The sequence below is a fragment of the Sceloporus undulatus genome, chromosome 11, assembly GCF_019175285.1.
Source record: "Sceloporus undulatus isolate JIND9_A2432 ecotype Alabama chromosome 11, SceUnd_v1.1, whole genome shotgun sequence".
NCBI lineage: Eukaryota > Metazoa > Chordata > Lepidosauria > Squamata > Phrynosomatidae > Sceloporus > Sceloporus undulatus.
This window is the reverse complement of record NC_056532.1, coordinates 3,815,799-3,831,501: the sequence shown is the minus strand read 5'-3', so window position 1 is coordinate 3,831,501 and position 15,703 is coordinate 3,815,799. Positions and strand designations below refer to the sequence as shown.

At 49.0% G+C, this 15,703-nt stretch overlaps 1 protein-coding gene across 1 annotated transcript; it reads left to right on the top strand.

Annotated features, from left to right (window-relative positions):
- Positions 1–479: 479 nt before the first annotated feature.
- Positions 480–13,920, top strand: LIMK1 (LIM domain kinase 1). Its single transcript, XM_042442838.1, has 15 exons — positions 480–1,175; positions 2,872–3,010; positions 4,536–4,645; positions 5,235–5,426; positions 5,706–5,811; positions 6,206–6,372; positions 7,103–7,286; positions 7,571–7,657; positions 8,319–8,450; positions 8,690–8,749; positions 9,413–9,478; positions 9,915–10,062; positions 10,298–10,353; positions 10,778–10,935; positions 11,353–13,920. Exons 1-15 carry the CDS (start codon positions 1,141–1,143, stop codon positions 11,513–11,515), a joined length of 1,803 nt encoding a protein of 600 aa, XP_042298772.1. The 5' UTR covers positions 480–1,140; the 3' UTR covers positions 11,516–13,920.
- The last annotated feature ends 1,783 nt before the right edge of the window (positions 13,921–15,703 follow it).

Genomic DNA, 15,703 nt, shown 5'->3' with positions numbered 1-15,703 from the left:
ACATGCATGCAGCCTAACGGTTGCACGCAGCTGCTGTCGCATGCAGCGCAGGGCAAGGGAACCTGAGGACTAGCCCCCCGGGGGGAGCTTTCCAAATGGATTTCCTTGGCAGGTGGCGAGAAAGTCGGGAAGGGCCATGGGAGGCTTTCTGTCATGCAAAGGCTCACTTCCCCTGGATGGCCTCCTGTCGCGCAAAAGCCACTGCAGTAGACGCAGGGCTGAGTCACGCCACAGAGTCCTCCGCGATGCTCCCCTCCTCCTGCGGCCTGGCACATTCCCAGGGTCGCTTTTCGGCCGGCCAGCCGGAAAATCCATAGAGAGGGGTCTGCGGACAACGGGAATATCCCCCCTTCCCTGGTCCTGCAGCGAACCCCAATACAATGGGGGGGGGATATTGGATTTGAACAATCAAATCCACAAATATCAAATCTGCAAATATGGAGGGATGCTTGTATGTTGTTGTTGTGTGCTGTCAAGTCGTCTCTGACGTATGGCGACCCTAAGGCGAATGTATCGTAGGGGTTTTCTTAGCAAGATGTGTTCAGAGAGGGTTTGCCGTTGCGTCGTCTGGGGCTGAGAGAGTGCAACTTGCTGGGTTTTTATGCTCATGCGGAGAGTCACATTCACTCCAGAGTCCAATGCTCAAACCGATGCCGCACTGTATAGATATAGCTATATTTCCTGCAAGTTTTCGTCTTCCCCCATATAGTTGTATCGGGTGGATCCATCCGAGCGAACAATCCCATCAGACGCAGGGAGACATACCTCTGAATAGCCATGCATAGAGGCAGGACAGTGCAGTGGTTGGAACAGTCAAATTGCCAATATCAGGGGGATCCTTATTTTCACCTTGTGTCTTGCAAACCTTTTGAAGCACTGGGCATGCCATTCGACACCCTGAATGGAAACGGAGCCTCCAGGACAAAGCAAAGGACATAGTAAATGATGTCTTTGCTGGTGGTCCTTGGTTTGTCAAAAGAGGACCATGGCAGAGAGAGAGAGTCAGACACTTGAGAACGCAAACCAGAGGAGAGCTTGCAAGAAAAAGGCTTTGGTGACGATAGGACTGCAAAAGGACTGCGCGCCCGGCGGAAAAATTGGGACCTCTTTGGATCCGGAAAGAAACCCGCAAATCTGGAGATGTCTCTGGCTTCAGCTGCCATGCGGCGAAACAAGTGAGCGAACTGGGTTGGTTTGGAGAATAACCGGCGATGCTTTTTTAGCCGGCGCCGAAGGGTTTGCGGATATTCTGCGGTGGCATTCCCAGTCCTAAGGGTCTACTGTTGTATTTTCGGGACCATCCTGGTTCTCAGGTTTTCTTACCTGCAATAACGAAAGTGGAACAAAATATAGAGCGGGGCCTTGGTTTCTGGTGGGGTTTGGTTCTGTGGATACCAAAATCCATAGATGTTCAAGTCCCGTTATGTTGGATAATGCCAATGTGTTTTATGTTTATGGGAGCCAGCATGACGCAGTGGTTTGAGTGTCGGATGATGACTCCGGGTATGATAGAGTCGCCATAAGTCGGAAATGACTTGCACACAATAACAACCAATGATATATATTTATGTGTTTTAACTTATATGTTTAAATTGTTTTATGGGTTTTAAACAATGTTGGATCCCGCCTTCAACTTTGGGGAGAAGCAGATAAGAAATAGTCGAAGGCTTTCACAACCGGCATCCATGGTTTTTTGTGCGGCCATGTTCTAGAAGAGTTTACTCCTGACGTTTCGCCCGCATCTGTGGCTTTGGCATCTCTCAGAGAACCCCCCCAAAAAATTCCCAGAATGTCATAACATTGAGCCATGGTGGTTAAAGTGATGTTATTGATGCTGCACAGACACAAAACCTGGAATGGATTCATTGCCCAATGACATGGGTTCAAATATGTTTGGGATGCAGAATGTGGATACCGAGCTCCGTTGGGAGTGCGGATAGATCTGTCCTCCTGAGCTTGGTTTCGAACTTTCTCCTCCTAGATATTGCAACGTTTAGGGTTGACCCAGAGCTGCCGGGAACTGAGGTTGGCCCACATGCCCCACATCCAGAGCATGACATGCGTGGGAAGACAACAAGCGATGTGGCTTCGCACGAGGCCACCGCCGGACCCAGATGGGAAGTGAATCGACCGTGTCACTTCTCCTCCGTTTGCTAAGACCCGGCTTGTTCCTCTTGGGGAAAAGATCCAGAGTTGTGCAAATGTGACGTCCGACCCCCGTGGTTTTCCCCCACTCCCTCCGAAAAGGGAATTGCAGGCCTAGTCGGTGGGGATTTAGACGGGGATTGCCCATGTAAGAATAAAAGGATCATAAAACCCAAGAGCCGTAAGGGACTGCAAAGGCCATCTATTTCAACCCCCTGCCATGCAAGAAATAACCATTGACCTCTGCCAAAAGATGTCCAAAAGATGGGGAGTCCACCGCCCTCCGTTGCCAAATTGTTCTCTTGCTGAGGATGTTGTACCGAACGTTTCACCAGAGTCGCTTTTCTTACCATTTGAATCTGTTGCTTTGTGTACCCGTCTCTTGCTATGTGTCTGCTTTTCCTATAGTTTGCATCCGTTGCTCCATTGGGTCCTATTCTCTGGAGCAGCAGGAAACAAGCTCGCTCCATCCTCAGTATGGCACCCCTTCAAATATTTAAACGTTCCCAGCTCCCGAAGACGTTCCTCATAGGGCTTGGGGTTTTTCTAGATCACATTTGTGGATGGGTTTGGTGAAATGCCCAGACTCTACAATCTGGAGAGGTGTTCAGAACCGCGGGGGGAAAACAATATGCAACCGTGTATAAATAATTTGTTATGGGATTGAGGGAAGCTGTTCTTCCATGCAAAGATTCAAGTCTGTTTTTGATCCTTTTGCTCCCGCAGGTGCAGCGAATGTGGGGCTTCGCTCTCCCACCAGTATTACGAGAAAGATGGGCGCCTCTATTGCAAGAAGGACTACTGGGCGCATTTCGGGGAGATGTGCCACGGCTGCTCTGAGCAGATCACCAAGGGACTTGTCATGGTAAGGCAGACCGTCCTCTTGCGCCGGTTCGATTTCCCAGTTGCGCCTGGGAGTTTCGTGACAATAGGGTTTTAGTCCATACTTTGGACTTAAGTCCAAGAGATACCCACATCGAAACCTAGAGTTAGAAGAGACCCCAAGGGCCATCCAGTCCGACCCTATTCTGCCATGCAGGAACTCACAATCAAAGCATCCCTGACAGATGGCTATCCAGCCTCTGTTTAAAGACCTCCAGAGAAGGAGACTCCACTGTTCAGCAGCTCTTACTCTCAGGACGTTCTTCCTAATTTTTAGGTGGGATCTCTTTTCTTGAACTTTGCATGCATCTCTCCATTGTGTCCTATTCCCTGGAGCAGCAGAAAACAAGTTCCATCCTCACTTTAACATCCCTTCAAATGTTTAAATAGGGCTATCATGTTACCTTTTAACCATCTCTAAAAACACAGGAGGCAAATATGATATCTTACTGATAGGAAGTTTTCTTGAACTTTGCATCCATTGCTCCATTGGGTCCTATTCTCTGGAGCAGCAGAAAACAAGCTTGCTCCCTCCTCAACATGACATCCCTTCAAATATTTAAACACGGCTGTCATATCACGTGTCAAATTCTTTCTTGGAAAGAGTTCCCTTGGGGGAAGTCCTTTAAAGCCGACATCTCTGAGATGGGCTCTGCCTCTTCAACACTTAATTTAAAGTTCGGACTAAAACCCAGAGCGGATCGACCGCTCCATTGACAAGGAAGACACCAGCCTCTGAGGATATTTCCAAAGGAGAGGATAGAGCAGCTCTTCTGAATGGAAAGCAACACTTTAGCCGATGCTTCGGTTGCATGCGGTGCCTGGGAGGCGGAAAACCGAGATCTTAATGAGACCGGTTTTTTTTGCGCCAAGAGCCCAACGGGAAGCGGTGGCTTTACTAGAAAATGAGAAGGAAACTGGGACAGAGACATTTAGCAGATTATAGTGGACAGAGCCAGGAGATGTGTGTTAGTGCGCCGTGCCTCTTGGCCAAACCAAAGCGGAGGATTTAATCCAGAAATGCAGGGCCAGAGAGAGAGAGAGAGAGAGATGCTATTTTGTTCCGACGGCTGCAAACCTATGGATAGTTTAATATTAGCAATGACTTTTGCTATGGGTTTGCTCACACCTTTGTGTATATATATATGTGTGTGTGTGTGTGTGTGTGTATATACATCATATTACTATTATTATTATTCAAAGACATAACCATGTTAAAACCAGTATGCAAAGAGCACCTTTGAGTCACTGAAAGAAAGAAGTTGGCGGCATGAGTTTTCGTAGATGAAAGTATACTTCATCAGATGCGTTTACATTGAGTCTACAAAAGCTCATGCTGCCAACTTCTTTCTTTCAGTTAGACTCGAAGGTATTATTATTACTATTGTTATTATTATTAATTACGTATTACAGGAGCGATCTGGAGACCCCCCAGGAAATGCGGAAGCGGGGAACGCTATCCTGGGCCATGTATGCCACTCCAACCTTTCTCCTTGTCTCGGTTCTAGGTGGCTGGAGAACAGAAGTACCACCCCGAATGTTTCAGCTGTCTCAACTGCAGGGTGTTCATCGGCGACGGAGATACGTATGCGCTGGTGGAACGGTCCAAGCTTTACTGGTGAGTCGGAGAAGAAAAGCAAGGCTGGAGTTGGGGCTGGCAGAACAAGGCAACGGCCCTGGTGGCAAACACTACAGGTTTGGCAGCAGCTGCTTTCATTGCAAGACTGTTGATAGACGGTTGTATGTGTATCCCGTATCCTATAAACCTAGGATGGACACCTGTCACAGTTTTGGGGGGACCTCACTGGCCCACAGAGAGACATTGAGAGCCACTTCTACTTTGCACACATGAAAAAAGAAAGGGGGGAAGCAATTGGTCTCAATAGCGGAAGTCAACTTTTACATCACTTCTTGTTAGAAAGAAAGGCACTCTGACTGCTTAATGCAAGACTTTGCCATTCTGTACCCCCTAGAGAGTATTTGGGTACACTTGAAGGGAAATAGTTGTTGATTTTCCATTTGGGGCTCCAGATGCCACCAAAATACCCTGGGTGCCACCTAGGTTTGGCCTCGTAAGGATATCCGTATGACCCAATAATCCATCCCAGGCAACAAAATGTTCGTGATTTGCCGCACTTGCAAAACATGTCCTTCCATGATTTGGCGATGAGTGTCCTCACTTGTGCCATTCTTCCTCCTTGCCACAGCGGCCGCTGCTACTACCAGATGGTTGTGACGCCAGTGATGGACCAGTTGCTCCCAGAGTCTCCTGGCACCCGGATCCCCCACACCGTCACCCTGGTTTCCATCCCGGCTTGTTCCGACGGCAAACGGGGCTTCTCCATCTCCATTGACCAACACGGCGGTTCGGAGCACCCCCACACCGTGCGCGTGCGAGAGTAAGTACAACCGGGTTGGGCAATGGGGTCTTTTTGTGATGAAAAGAGTCCTGGACTGACGGTTCAGGATGTATTCTACACAAAATCCGCGCACGGTTGTTTTGCGCAAGGAGATACCGGAACGCGTCAGCTAAAGAGGCTGTGAAGCTTTCCTGTGTTGTAGACCATGCAATGATGGGTCCCAAAAAAGTCTTGGAGTAGGGTGCCCTTGCAAAGGGGAATAAACCCCTACCTTTATCACCTCCTTCTTCTCTTCCTTCACCGTCCTCTTGCACATAGATTGGACCCAGACTGCATCAGTCCCGACATAAAGAACTCCATCCACATTGGTGACCGCATCTTGGAGATCAATGGCACCCCGATCCGACACGTCCCCCTAGATGAGGTGATGCTTCTTAGGTCTTTTCATACCAAAGTCCAGATAGGGCATCGGTGTTTGGTGGCTCCCATGCCAGTGCGGTGGGGAAATCCATTCCAGGGTTGACTGCGGGATCTAAAAGGAGCGTTTCATGGTGCTGAACTTATTTGAAGCGGATAGAAGTCAACACTTTGGAGAGAAAACCTGGGATGGATTCACCACCCCACTGACCTGGGAGCCACCAGCTGCTTCTGTGATAGAGTTGCGTTCAGAGCTTGGAAAAGTTACCTTTTGGGATGGTTCAGAACCATTTATATAACCATTGCAGCTAGACTGGTTCTAGCAAAGAAATGGAAAGATAAAGAGGAACCTAATGTGAATGAATGGGTGATCTAACCTGCCCTCTCCATCCCCATAACAGATCGACCTTCTGATCCAGGAGACCAGCCGCCTCCTGCAGCTGACCATTGAGCACGATCCGCATGAAACGCTGGAGAACAGCCCGCTGTCGGAGCTGCGGAGTCCTCTCCGCTCGCCAAGCCGGACGCCGTGCCCAGAACCGGCCGCCATCCGACAACGCTCCATCATGTAAGGATCTGGGTTGAAGCTGGGTTGAGTGGGATGCAAAGGGCGACGCCACCTAAACCAGTGGAGACTCTAAGTAGAGGCTCTAAGGCAAACCTAGATGGGTTTTCTGAGCATGAGTTGTTGCTGTGGCCTTCTTCAAAAGAGAGAGAGTGTGATTACTCCAAGTTCACCCAATGGATTTCCATGTCTGAGCAGGGATTCAACCCAAATCCAGCCAGGCCTGTATTGATCTATGCATGGACTATTCGTTCATTAGTGATGTTGGTATCCAATCTGAAGATTAGCTGGCTTCAAGGAAACAAGCCCACTCAACATATAAGCTCCGGCTTTGGCTTCATGTCTTCTCGTGAAATGTCCAAACTACAACAGACTCAGTCATGATGGTTTCTAGGGGAAGTCCAGGCTTGATTTGCTTTCTAAGGCGTTGGTCTCTCTCTATAGTAGTCTGTAGGTAGTCCTCTAGCAATGCATTTCAAAGGAGCTGGTTCTCTTCTTGGCCATTTGTTTCACTGTCCAGCTTTTGCAACTATCCACAAAACTCAGAAATACAACACATTCTCCATGCTAGGCCTTGGATATGGAATCCACGCAGATAGACGTTCGCGGATTCTCCCTTCCGAATCCACATTGCCGGGTTACGTTTCCCCTTGGGTCTGGGTCAAATTCTCTACATGTCTGTCTTTATCTTTGTCTGATGTTCCTTCCCTTCTCTCCTTCCTCCTTCTCCCAGGAGGAGTTGCAGCATCGACAAGTCTCCTTGCTCCAGCGCCTTGGGTTCCCCCGCTTCCCAACGGAAGGACATCGGCCGCTCCGAATCGCTCCGCGTCGTCTCGCGCCCTCACCGCATCTTCCGCCCGTCCGACCTCATCCATGGCGAAGTCTTGGGCAAGGGATGCTTTGGGCAAGCCATTAAGGTACCTCCTGGTTGATGTTCACCAACCCAGCAGAGCTGGGATGGTCTCTTACTCAATCGTTCCACATTGACATCTCACACTCATGTGTTCCCAATTGTTTCTCTGATTGTTGCTGCTTCTGCTTTACTGTCATCTTTATCTCTTCCTCCTCCATTTCTTCCTCCTCCTCATCTCCTTCTCCTTCTTCATCTTCATCTCTTCCTTCTCCATTCATCATCTCCTCCATCTCTCCTTTTCCTTTCTCTCTCTCTGGTCCTAATTGTCGCCTTTGCTTCCTTCTTCAGGTAACCCATCGAGAAACAGGAGAGGTGATGGTCATGAAGGAGCTCATCCGTTTTGATGAGGAAACCCAAAGAACGTTCCTCAAGGAGGTAGGCCTCCTTCAGCTGTACTCTTGACAACTTTCATCCTACTGTCCCGCCGTCACTGTGTCATCTCCCTAATAATCCTTCCGCCATTTGCTCCTCTTTAGCAATCTCTAGGTCCTCTAGTGCAACTCTGTGGCCAACGTCCGACAGACACTGACCATAGGACTGCGCTGGAGGAGCTAAAAAGGCCTAATAGAGTATCCTCTCTAGGAATCTCTAGGTCCTCCAATGCAACTCTGGGGTCAACATCCAACAGACACTGACCATAGGGCTGCGTTGGAGGAGCTAAAAAGGCCTAGTAGAGTATTCTCTCTAGGAATCTCTAGGTCCTCCAATGCAACTCTGCGGTCAACGTCCAACAGACACTGACCATAGAACTGCGCTGGAGGAGCTACAAAGGCCTAGTAGAGTAGTCTCTCTAGGAATCTCTAGGTCTTTCAGTACAACCTTTAGTTAAAGTTGACCAGAGAGTTGCGCCGGAGGACCTAGATATTCCTAAAGAGAGCATATTAATCAAATCCATGAATAATCAAATCCACAAATATGGAGGCATAAGTGTATTGCCAGCTATGGGTAGCCATTGACTAAATATCGCCATACTCTTTAGGCCACTGCGCATCCTTGTGCTGACTGTATGCGCATGTGGCGCTTTTGATTTTCCCAGGTGAAAGTGATGCGTTGCCTGGAGCATCCCAATGTGCTGAAGTTCATCGGGGTCCTCTACAAGGACAAGCGGCTGAACTTCATCACGGAGTACATCAAGGGCGGCACGCTCCGGGGGATCATCAAGAACATGGTGAGCGTGGAGACGCAACTTAGAACATTAGGACTTGGAAGAAACGTGTTGCTTTTCAGAGTGTGAAGGGATCGCATTTCAAAACCATATTTACAAGGAAGGGTGAAGTTACTTTCAAGGGTCTCAGATAGTGTCCCTGAAACCTCAGGACCTGGGACAGTCTTGACCCAGCAACCTAATCCGTGTCCTAATGGGTTTTTGGGTTTTCTCAGCCTCACCAATAGCATTTCTACCTGCAGGACAGCCAGTACCCTTGGAGTCAGAGGGTCAGTTTCGCCAAAGACATCGCATCAGGAATGGTAAGTCTGCCCAAAACTCACAGCACAAGCGGAGTAAGAAAGAGGTACTAGAACCTGGTTGCTGACTTACTGTATGGCATAGTAAAATGCAGTTGGCCCTCCGCATTTGCAGCTCTGGGTAATGTTCTTTCTGGGAATCTCTAGCTCCTCCGGTGTAACTCTTCCAGAGGTTGACCATAGAGTCACATTGGAGGACCAAGAGATTCCTAGAAAGGTGTTTTCCCCAACAAAAAAGGCATTTTTTACATTTATGTTACGTGCCCCTAACCTCACCGAATGTGGAGGGCCCACTATATTGTCTAGTTGTTGCCCATTTTTCAAGGTTTCTATAGCAATGCGGATGAGGAAAGGCAGATTCTGGCTGGCATCCTGGGCAAATTACAGAGTGCTTCTGCCGACAGCAAAGTTGTGCATATAAACAGTGTTGCATATTGCAACTGTACATAGCACATCGCACAACAGAATCCCCATAACTGACATAATGTTCTGCCACATTGCTATTCTGCATGCTGGTTCCATAGGGACAGTATAGTGTATCACCACAATCGGGGATATCGGCTTGTGGTCTAGGCCACCTATGGTGGTTAGACATCCATAAAGACCGTATAAGATTCCCGCCATCATGCCTAACTGTCTTTTCCCTTCCTTCCGCCCCACTTCTAGGCTTACCTCCACTCCATGAACATCATCCACAGGGATCTCAACACTCACAACTGCCTTGTGCGAGAGGTACGTGGCTGTGATGTCTTCATTTGTAAGTGACACATGGGTCCCTCCACCAAACGCATAGCTCTCCTCCATCCCACTTTAAATGTCACTGCAACCTGTGAGGGAGGTCAGTGCCAAGAACCAGCGACCAGCAGAAGATCCACCCGATGAGTTATCATGGATCATTGGGGGACCTAGAACCCATCCTAGAATAAAACCAGAACCTCATTGATGTGGGAGCCACCCACCGCTATTGGCCTGGGCTGCATCCTACTGTTATCCCCAACTAGAGTAGACACATTCAAGCAGCAGGACCAACCTCCATGTTGGCTCACCATGTTTGAATGGGCCGACTCCAGTTGGGGTTCCCAAAAGGGGATTCTGGAATCTGCCACCTCTGTGTCAGAGGTTGATGCCTCCGTGGGAGTAACAAGGATCTGTTCTCTTGGTTGCGCAGAACAAAAGCGTCGTCGTCGCAGATTTTGGCCTCGCCCGACTCATGGTGGATGAGAAGAACCAGCTGGCGAGCTTGAAGAAACCGGACCGTAGGAAACGGTACACGGTGGTCGGCAACCCTTACTGGATGGCTCCGGAGATGATCAATGGTGAGATGGGGGCAACGTTCTCAGAGGCTAGGCTTCTAAGGAAGAAGGTCTATGTATTTTTCCTTTCAGCCAGAGAAAGACCCTTCCAGGCAATCTGGAGAGGTTGAGGGTCAAAAATCCCAGCTCTTGGGGGCCACATGCCATCCCAGGACCACATTTTGCCAACCAAAAGCAAACCAACCGATAGCATTTGCAGTCTGCTGTGTGGATGATAGAGTGTCTTCCTCTCTTTCAGGCAGGAGCTACGATGAGAAAGTGGATGTCTTCTCCTTCGGCATCATCCTCTGCGAGGTAAGTTTAAAGAATATAGGGAAATGCAAGGAAGAAAGGAGAGATGCTAGATGGAGTCATCTTGCCTGATGGGTTCCTGCGCTATAAAAATTTGGAAGGACTGGTTTTTCCCTCCTCTCACCATCGTCTGCTTTAGAGCAGGAGGACGGCAACATATGATCCTGGTTTAATTTAATGCCAGGGAGGCGGGTGGTGTAGTGGTTTGAGTTTTGAACCAGGATGCTGGAAATCAGGGTTCAAATCCCTGCTCAGTGATGGAAACTCACTCTTCCATAGGCAAGTCATTCTTGCACTCCTTGCTTAGGCGCAAAGAAAGTTCTTCTAAAGTGCATTCACCATGCTTCCCCGATGTGGAAGGTGTCATATCTTGGCCAAACCTAAAGTGGGTTTCTGACAGGTCTCTCCCACCCATCTCTTTGCACAGATCATCGGGCGAGTCAGCGCCGACCCCGACTACCTTCCTCGCACCCTGGACTTTGGCCTCAACGTCCGAGGTTTCCTGGACCGCTACTGCCCTCCCAGTTGTCCCCCCAGCTTCTTCCCGATCGCAGTCCGGTGCTGCGATTTGGATCACGAGAAACGGTAAGCAAAGGGGGGGGGGGGTGCCAGGTGTCAGGTCCCTGCCTTGGGTTTCAAGACCTGGGCCATCTCCTTGGATTGCCATCATCCACAGGGACCATCTCCTTTGGTCCTTACGCTAGATTGCAATCAGCCAAAGGGACTATCTCCTTTGGTCCTCAGGCTGGATGGCCATCAGACACAGGGACCATCTTTGGTCTTCAGGCTGGATGGCCATCAGACACAGGGACCATCTTTGGTCCTCAGGCTGGATTGCCATCAGACAGAGGGACCATCTTCTTTGGTCCTCAGGCTGCATTGCCATCTGTCCCAGGGAGTGCTTTGATGGTGTCCTTCTGCATGGCAGAAAAGAACTGGACTGGATGGCCCTTGGGGTCTCTTCCAACTCTTGGATCCTAGGCTCCTTTTCTCCCGTTCCAGGCCTTCCTTCAGCCGGCTGGAGCAGTGGCTGGAAGCCCTCCGGATGCACCTAGCCATGCAGCTTCCACTCAGCCCGCAACTGGAGCAGATGGACCAAGCCTTCTGGGAGACCCACCGGCAGTCAGACGGAGGGCTGAGCGTTCACCCAGAAGTGTCTGAATGAAAGCTGCGGAGGTTGGGCAAGGACCCGGGACCGGGACCATGCGCGTCTCTGCTGCACGGAGTTGAGGCGCATCCTTTCCCTTCCCAAAAAGCTGCACGTAGCTCACCTGCCGGAGCTGGTCTCTGGCTCCAAAGAGGGCATGGAAGTGAGGGAGGGTGTCATTCTCCCTCACCCATGGGAGTGGGTCCCTTTGCTCCCATTGGGTGTGGGTAGATGTTGGGGGGGTGAGGGCCCTGTGCCTGGCATGCACAGGAATTGCAAAGGGGTCAGGGGGAGGCAACACATTCCCAGCTCATGTAAATACTCCTTTGTGAATAAATGCCCCTCTCCCCTTCCTTCCCATGAGAATCCTGCCAGGCCTTTGGTCCTGTGCCCCTCGATGCCTCCGCCTCCTCTCTGGTACTTATTGTGGTTTGCAAAAGCCTTTTGCACGCTTTGCTGAGCACGTCCGCTTCCGCTGCTCGCAAGCCAGCATTGCCGGGAGGGTTTCTTCTCTCCCGCGCCCATAGAAACACACACACAACAGACACCTCCCCATCCTGTATAGACCCTCGTCCTCCAAAGCGGTGCCTTGGGTTCACAGGAATTTGCACACACTTTTGTCTGGCTCCGTGTTGTCCTTTTCCATGTCGAGGCACAAAACACCTCTGTGTGCGTTGGTGTGCGCGCGCGTGTGCGTGTGTGTGTACCCGTGTGCGTGTCTGTCGCTCTGAGTGTCTCCCCGTGCGTCGTGCGCAGGTGGGCGGCTGAGCTTTTCGCCTTCTTTGTGGTCTGTAGTGGGGTGGAACAACGCAAGCTGGCCGCCGCTGCCGCTGCTTTGCGAGGGGCGTCGCAATATCTGGAGGGATCCGTCGAAGTGGAGAACCCTTTCCCTGCCCATTGCTTCCCCTTTCCAAGATGCTTTTCTTTTCAAACCACTTTCTCCCCTTGCAGTGCTCCAAAGGCGGAATGGGATTCGGAGCTTTCTTCACACTACGCAATTATTGTGCTATGACCCTACTTTAACTACCGCGGCTACATCTTGTGAAATCCTAGGATATAAAGTTTGGAGAGATCGTAAAGTCCTTTGGCGGAGAATCATAAATTGTGGTTGGGTGCATTCAAGGCATTTCCAGCTGATGACAACCCTAAGCTTCGCAAACCTATCATGGGGCTTTCTGTGGCTGAATGAAGATTTGAACCTTGGTCTCCCAGAGTCCAACATCCAAACCACTGGTTCGGACGTCTAAGTACCCTTCCCTCAAACTGCACATCCCAGGACTCCATAGGAAGTTGCCTTGGTAGTTAAAGCAGAGTCATAGACTGGGACCTACAAGTGCACCTTCCTCTGCATTGTGTAACTCCATCCTCCCATTTCCCTCTGCTATCTCTCACTGGGAGGAATGGGAGGAAGAGGGAGCAGATGCAGTCCATGGCGCTGGTCTCGGCTCCAGGGGAAAGAAATGAGGGTGCATTCACAAATGGAGTGCATGCAATTTTCCTTCCCAAAGGAGCCCAGACCAGCTGGATCTTCATGGTCTGACTGCCTTGCCTTTCCCTCCCGTCGGTTGCTGGTTTGTGGGAGGATTTGCACGAAGCGCAAATGCAAGAGAAGAGCACTCTGCATCCAGAAAGTGACTTAATGGATGGGTGCATAAGCTGCATTTACATACCTGTGAGACACTGAACAGGATGCTGTCCATAGTCCCATAACCGTGTGGTGTGAAAAGGCCTTTTCTTGAAGCCATACATCTGCGCTGTTATTTTTGCAACTATGGAAGTAACTACGGATGGATATGGCATTCCAAAAAATGTGATTTTGCAGCTGGAGATGTCTAAAAACAGTAGCAATGGGGGGAAACCACTCCGTCTCGGTTTGGTTGTAGTTCTCCAAATCCCACCTTTGTTTCAGTTCCTTGTTTTGCATCTGTTTGCAAAACTTTAGATTTTTAGTTGTTGTTGTTGTTCCACCTTGAAAGTTGCACATTGTGGTTTTTTTTTTTTTAAGCTAATGTACAGAATTATTTACTGGCTCTTTGGGTCCTCTCCCTTCATTTGAGGGATCCCCCCAAATCCTCTGCACCCAGATATCCATGCGTTCGTTGTCTTTTTTCCCTTCTGTAACATAGTCGAAAAGAAAGAGTTTGTATTATTTTTTCATGGGGGGGTCAGGGACTTTCTGTTGTCCTCAGTTCTGCTTATAGGGGAATAGTCAAGAATAGTGGGGAAAAGGGAGAGAAAATGGGAAATAATGATAATATTAATAGACAAAATCGACTGTGAAGCATCTCTTACGCACTTTTGGACCTGGAAGCGAGACGCGGCGATGCGGACGGACCCCTCTCTGGGAAGGCGAATGTACGGAAACAAAGCTGTGATGTAAAAAACGAAGTCACATGGAAATAATAAAGAGTCCTTACACCTTGTTCAATGCCTCCCTTGTGTATCTTTTGGGGGAAATACCTCCGAAAGGAGCGGAGAATTTGGGTAAGGAGTTGTTTCTTCCAAGGGTTTAGTTGGTTGGGTCCAAAATGGCAACTCATATTGACCAAATGGCGTTGGCCCATCTCAATGGTTTTTCCAGATGTCGGGCTATGCGGCCATGTTCTAGAAGAGTTTGTTCCTGACGTTTCGCCCACATCTGTGGCTGGTGAAGACTCTCTTCCATGGCAGCGTTCTCTAAAGATGTCAAAGCCATAGATGCTGGCGAAACATCAGGAATAAACTCTTCTAGAACATGGCTGCATCGCCCGAAAAATCACCCACAAAAAACTATGGATGCCAGCCATGACTTCAAATCCACGACTTCAGAATGAGCATCAATAAATGGGAAGCCCCAACGCGTCCCTTGAAATTAGCAATGTTTTATTGGCAGTTTTAAAAATATTTTCTTTCCTACTGGAGCCCTCCTGACATAGAAACATATATATATATATATACTCCTTTGACAGCCTTGGCAAGAAATACATTATTGTCTTGGTTTTTCGCCGTGCAAAATAAGATCTATTTGGTACGAAAATAGCAAAGATTTGCAAGGAGGAAACAATAAAACCTGAAGCCTTCCTTTGGGGTTCCTAAATGAGACTCTACTCGCACTTTGCACAGCTGCTCCCTAAAACGCAATGGAAGGTATAGTTATGGTCATAGGAAAATGCACCGTCTTGAGTATTGAAGTACACTCATCTCTCTATATTCGCGGCTTTGATTACTCATGGATTTGATTAATATGTTCTCTCTAGGAATATCTAGGTCCTACGGTGCAACTCTATGGTCAACTTTAACTAAAGGTTGTACTGAAAGACCTAGAGGTTCCTAGAGAGGATACTCTACTAGGCCTTTGTAGCTCCTCCAGTGCAACTCTATGGTCAGTGTCTGTCGGACGTTGACCACAGAGTTGCATTGGAGGACCTAGAGATGTCTCCTCTCATGGCATTTTAGCTATTTGTGGTTTTTCCGTATCCATGGGGGTCTCGTGCCCCTAACCCTAGCGAATATGGAGGGACAAGCATACTCCCTTCCTAGCCTTCCCTGGTCCCTGGGAATCAAATTCAACTCAAGAAAGTCTCACTGAATTACCAGCTTATACTCTTCAGACCCACCTTTACCATCATAAGGACTAAAAACTTGCGAAACGCTTCTAATATGCCGCAATGGCGGCTGGTGGCGCACGTCAGTAAGGCGGCGAATCCGCTCCAGGATTTAACGGAGCTTTCTGATTCCCTGAAGGCTATACCTAAATCCTGGAACGGATTATCTGCCCTACTGACATGGACTCTACTACATTTCAGGGTTTCCTTCCCATTAAGCAGAACTAGTTCTCTCTTTTCTTGGGGCAACTTGGTTATACGTCTTCAAGCCAACTCCGACTAACGGCGATCCTATCCTAGAGGTTTACTCAGAAGAGGTTCGCCACTGCTTTCTCCTAAGGCTGAGCGTGTCTAACTTACTCAAGGTCTCCTAGTGGTTTCCACAGCTGTGCAGCAGGTATTCATACCCTTATCTTCTAGAGTCCTAGTGCAAATCACATCATTACACACACACACACACACACACACACACACACACATATACACACGTACACACTGGCGCCACTTGGTGCCACATTATTGGATGCTACCATACAATTATTTAGACCCTTCAAAAGCATTGAAATCATCGACGGACCTAAACGCCAGTCGGTAACACCTGCTCCACTGTGAAAATAATAAT

Bases quoted from the DNA above. Each gene is read 5' to 3' on its own strand.
- LIMK1 (XM_042442838.1), top strand. From the start codon at position 1,141: ATGTCTCTGGCTTCAGCTGCCATGCGGCGAAACAA. The intron at 4,646-5,234 runs GTGAGTCGGAGA...TCCTTGCCACAG, and splicing joins GAACGGTCCAAGCTTTACTG to CGGCCGCTGCTACTACCAGA. The intron at 5,812-6,205 runs GTGATGCTTCTT...TCCCCATAACAG, and splicing joins GACACGTCCCCCTAGATGAG to ATCGACCTTCTGATCCAGGA.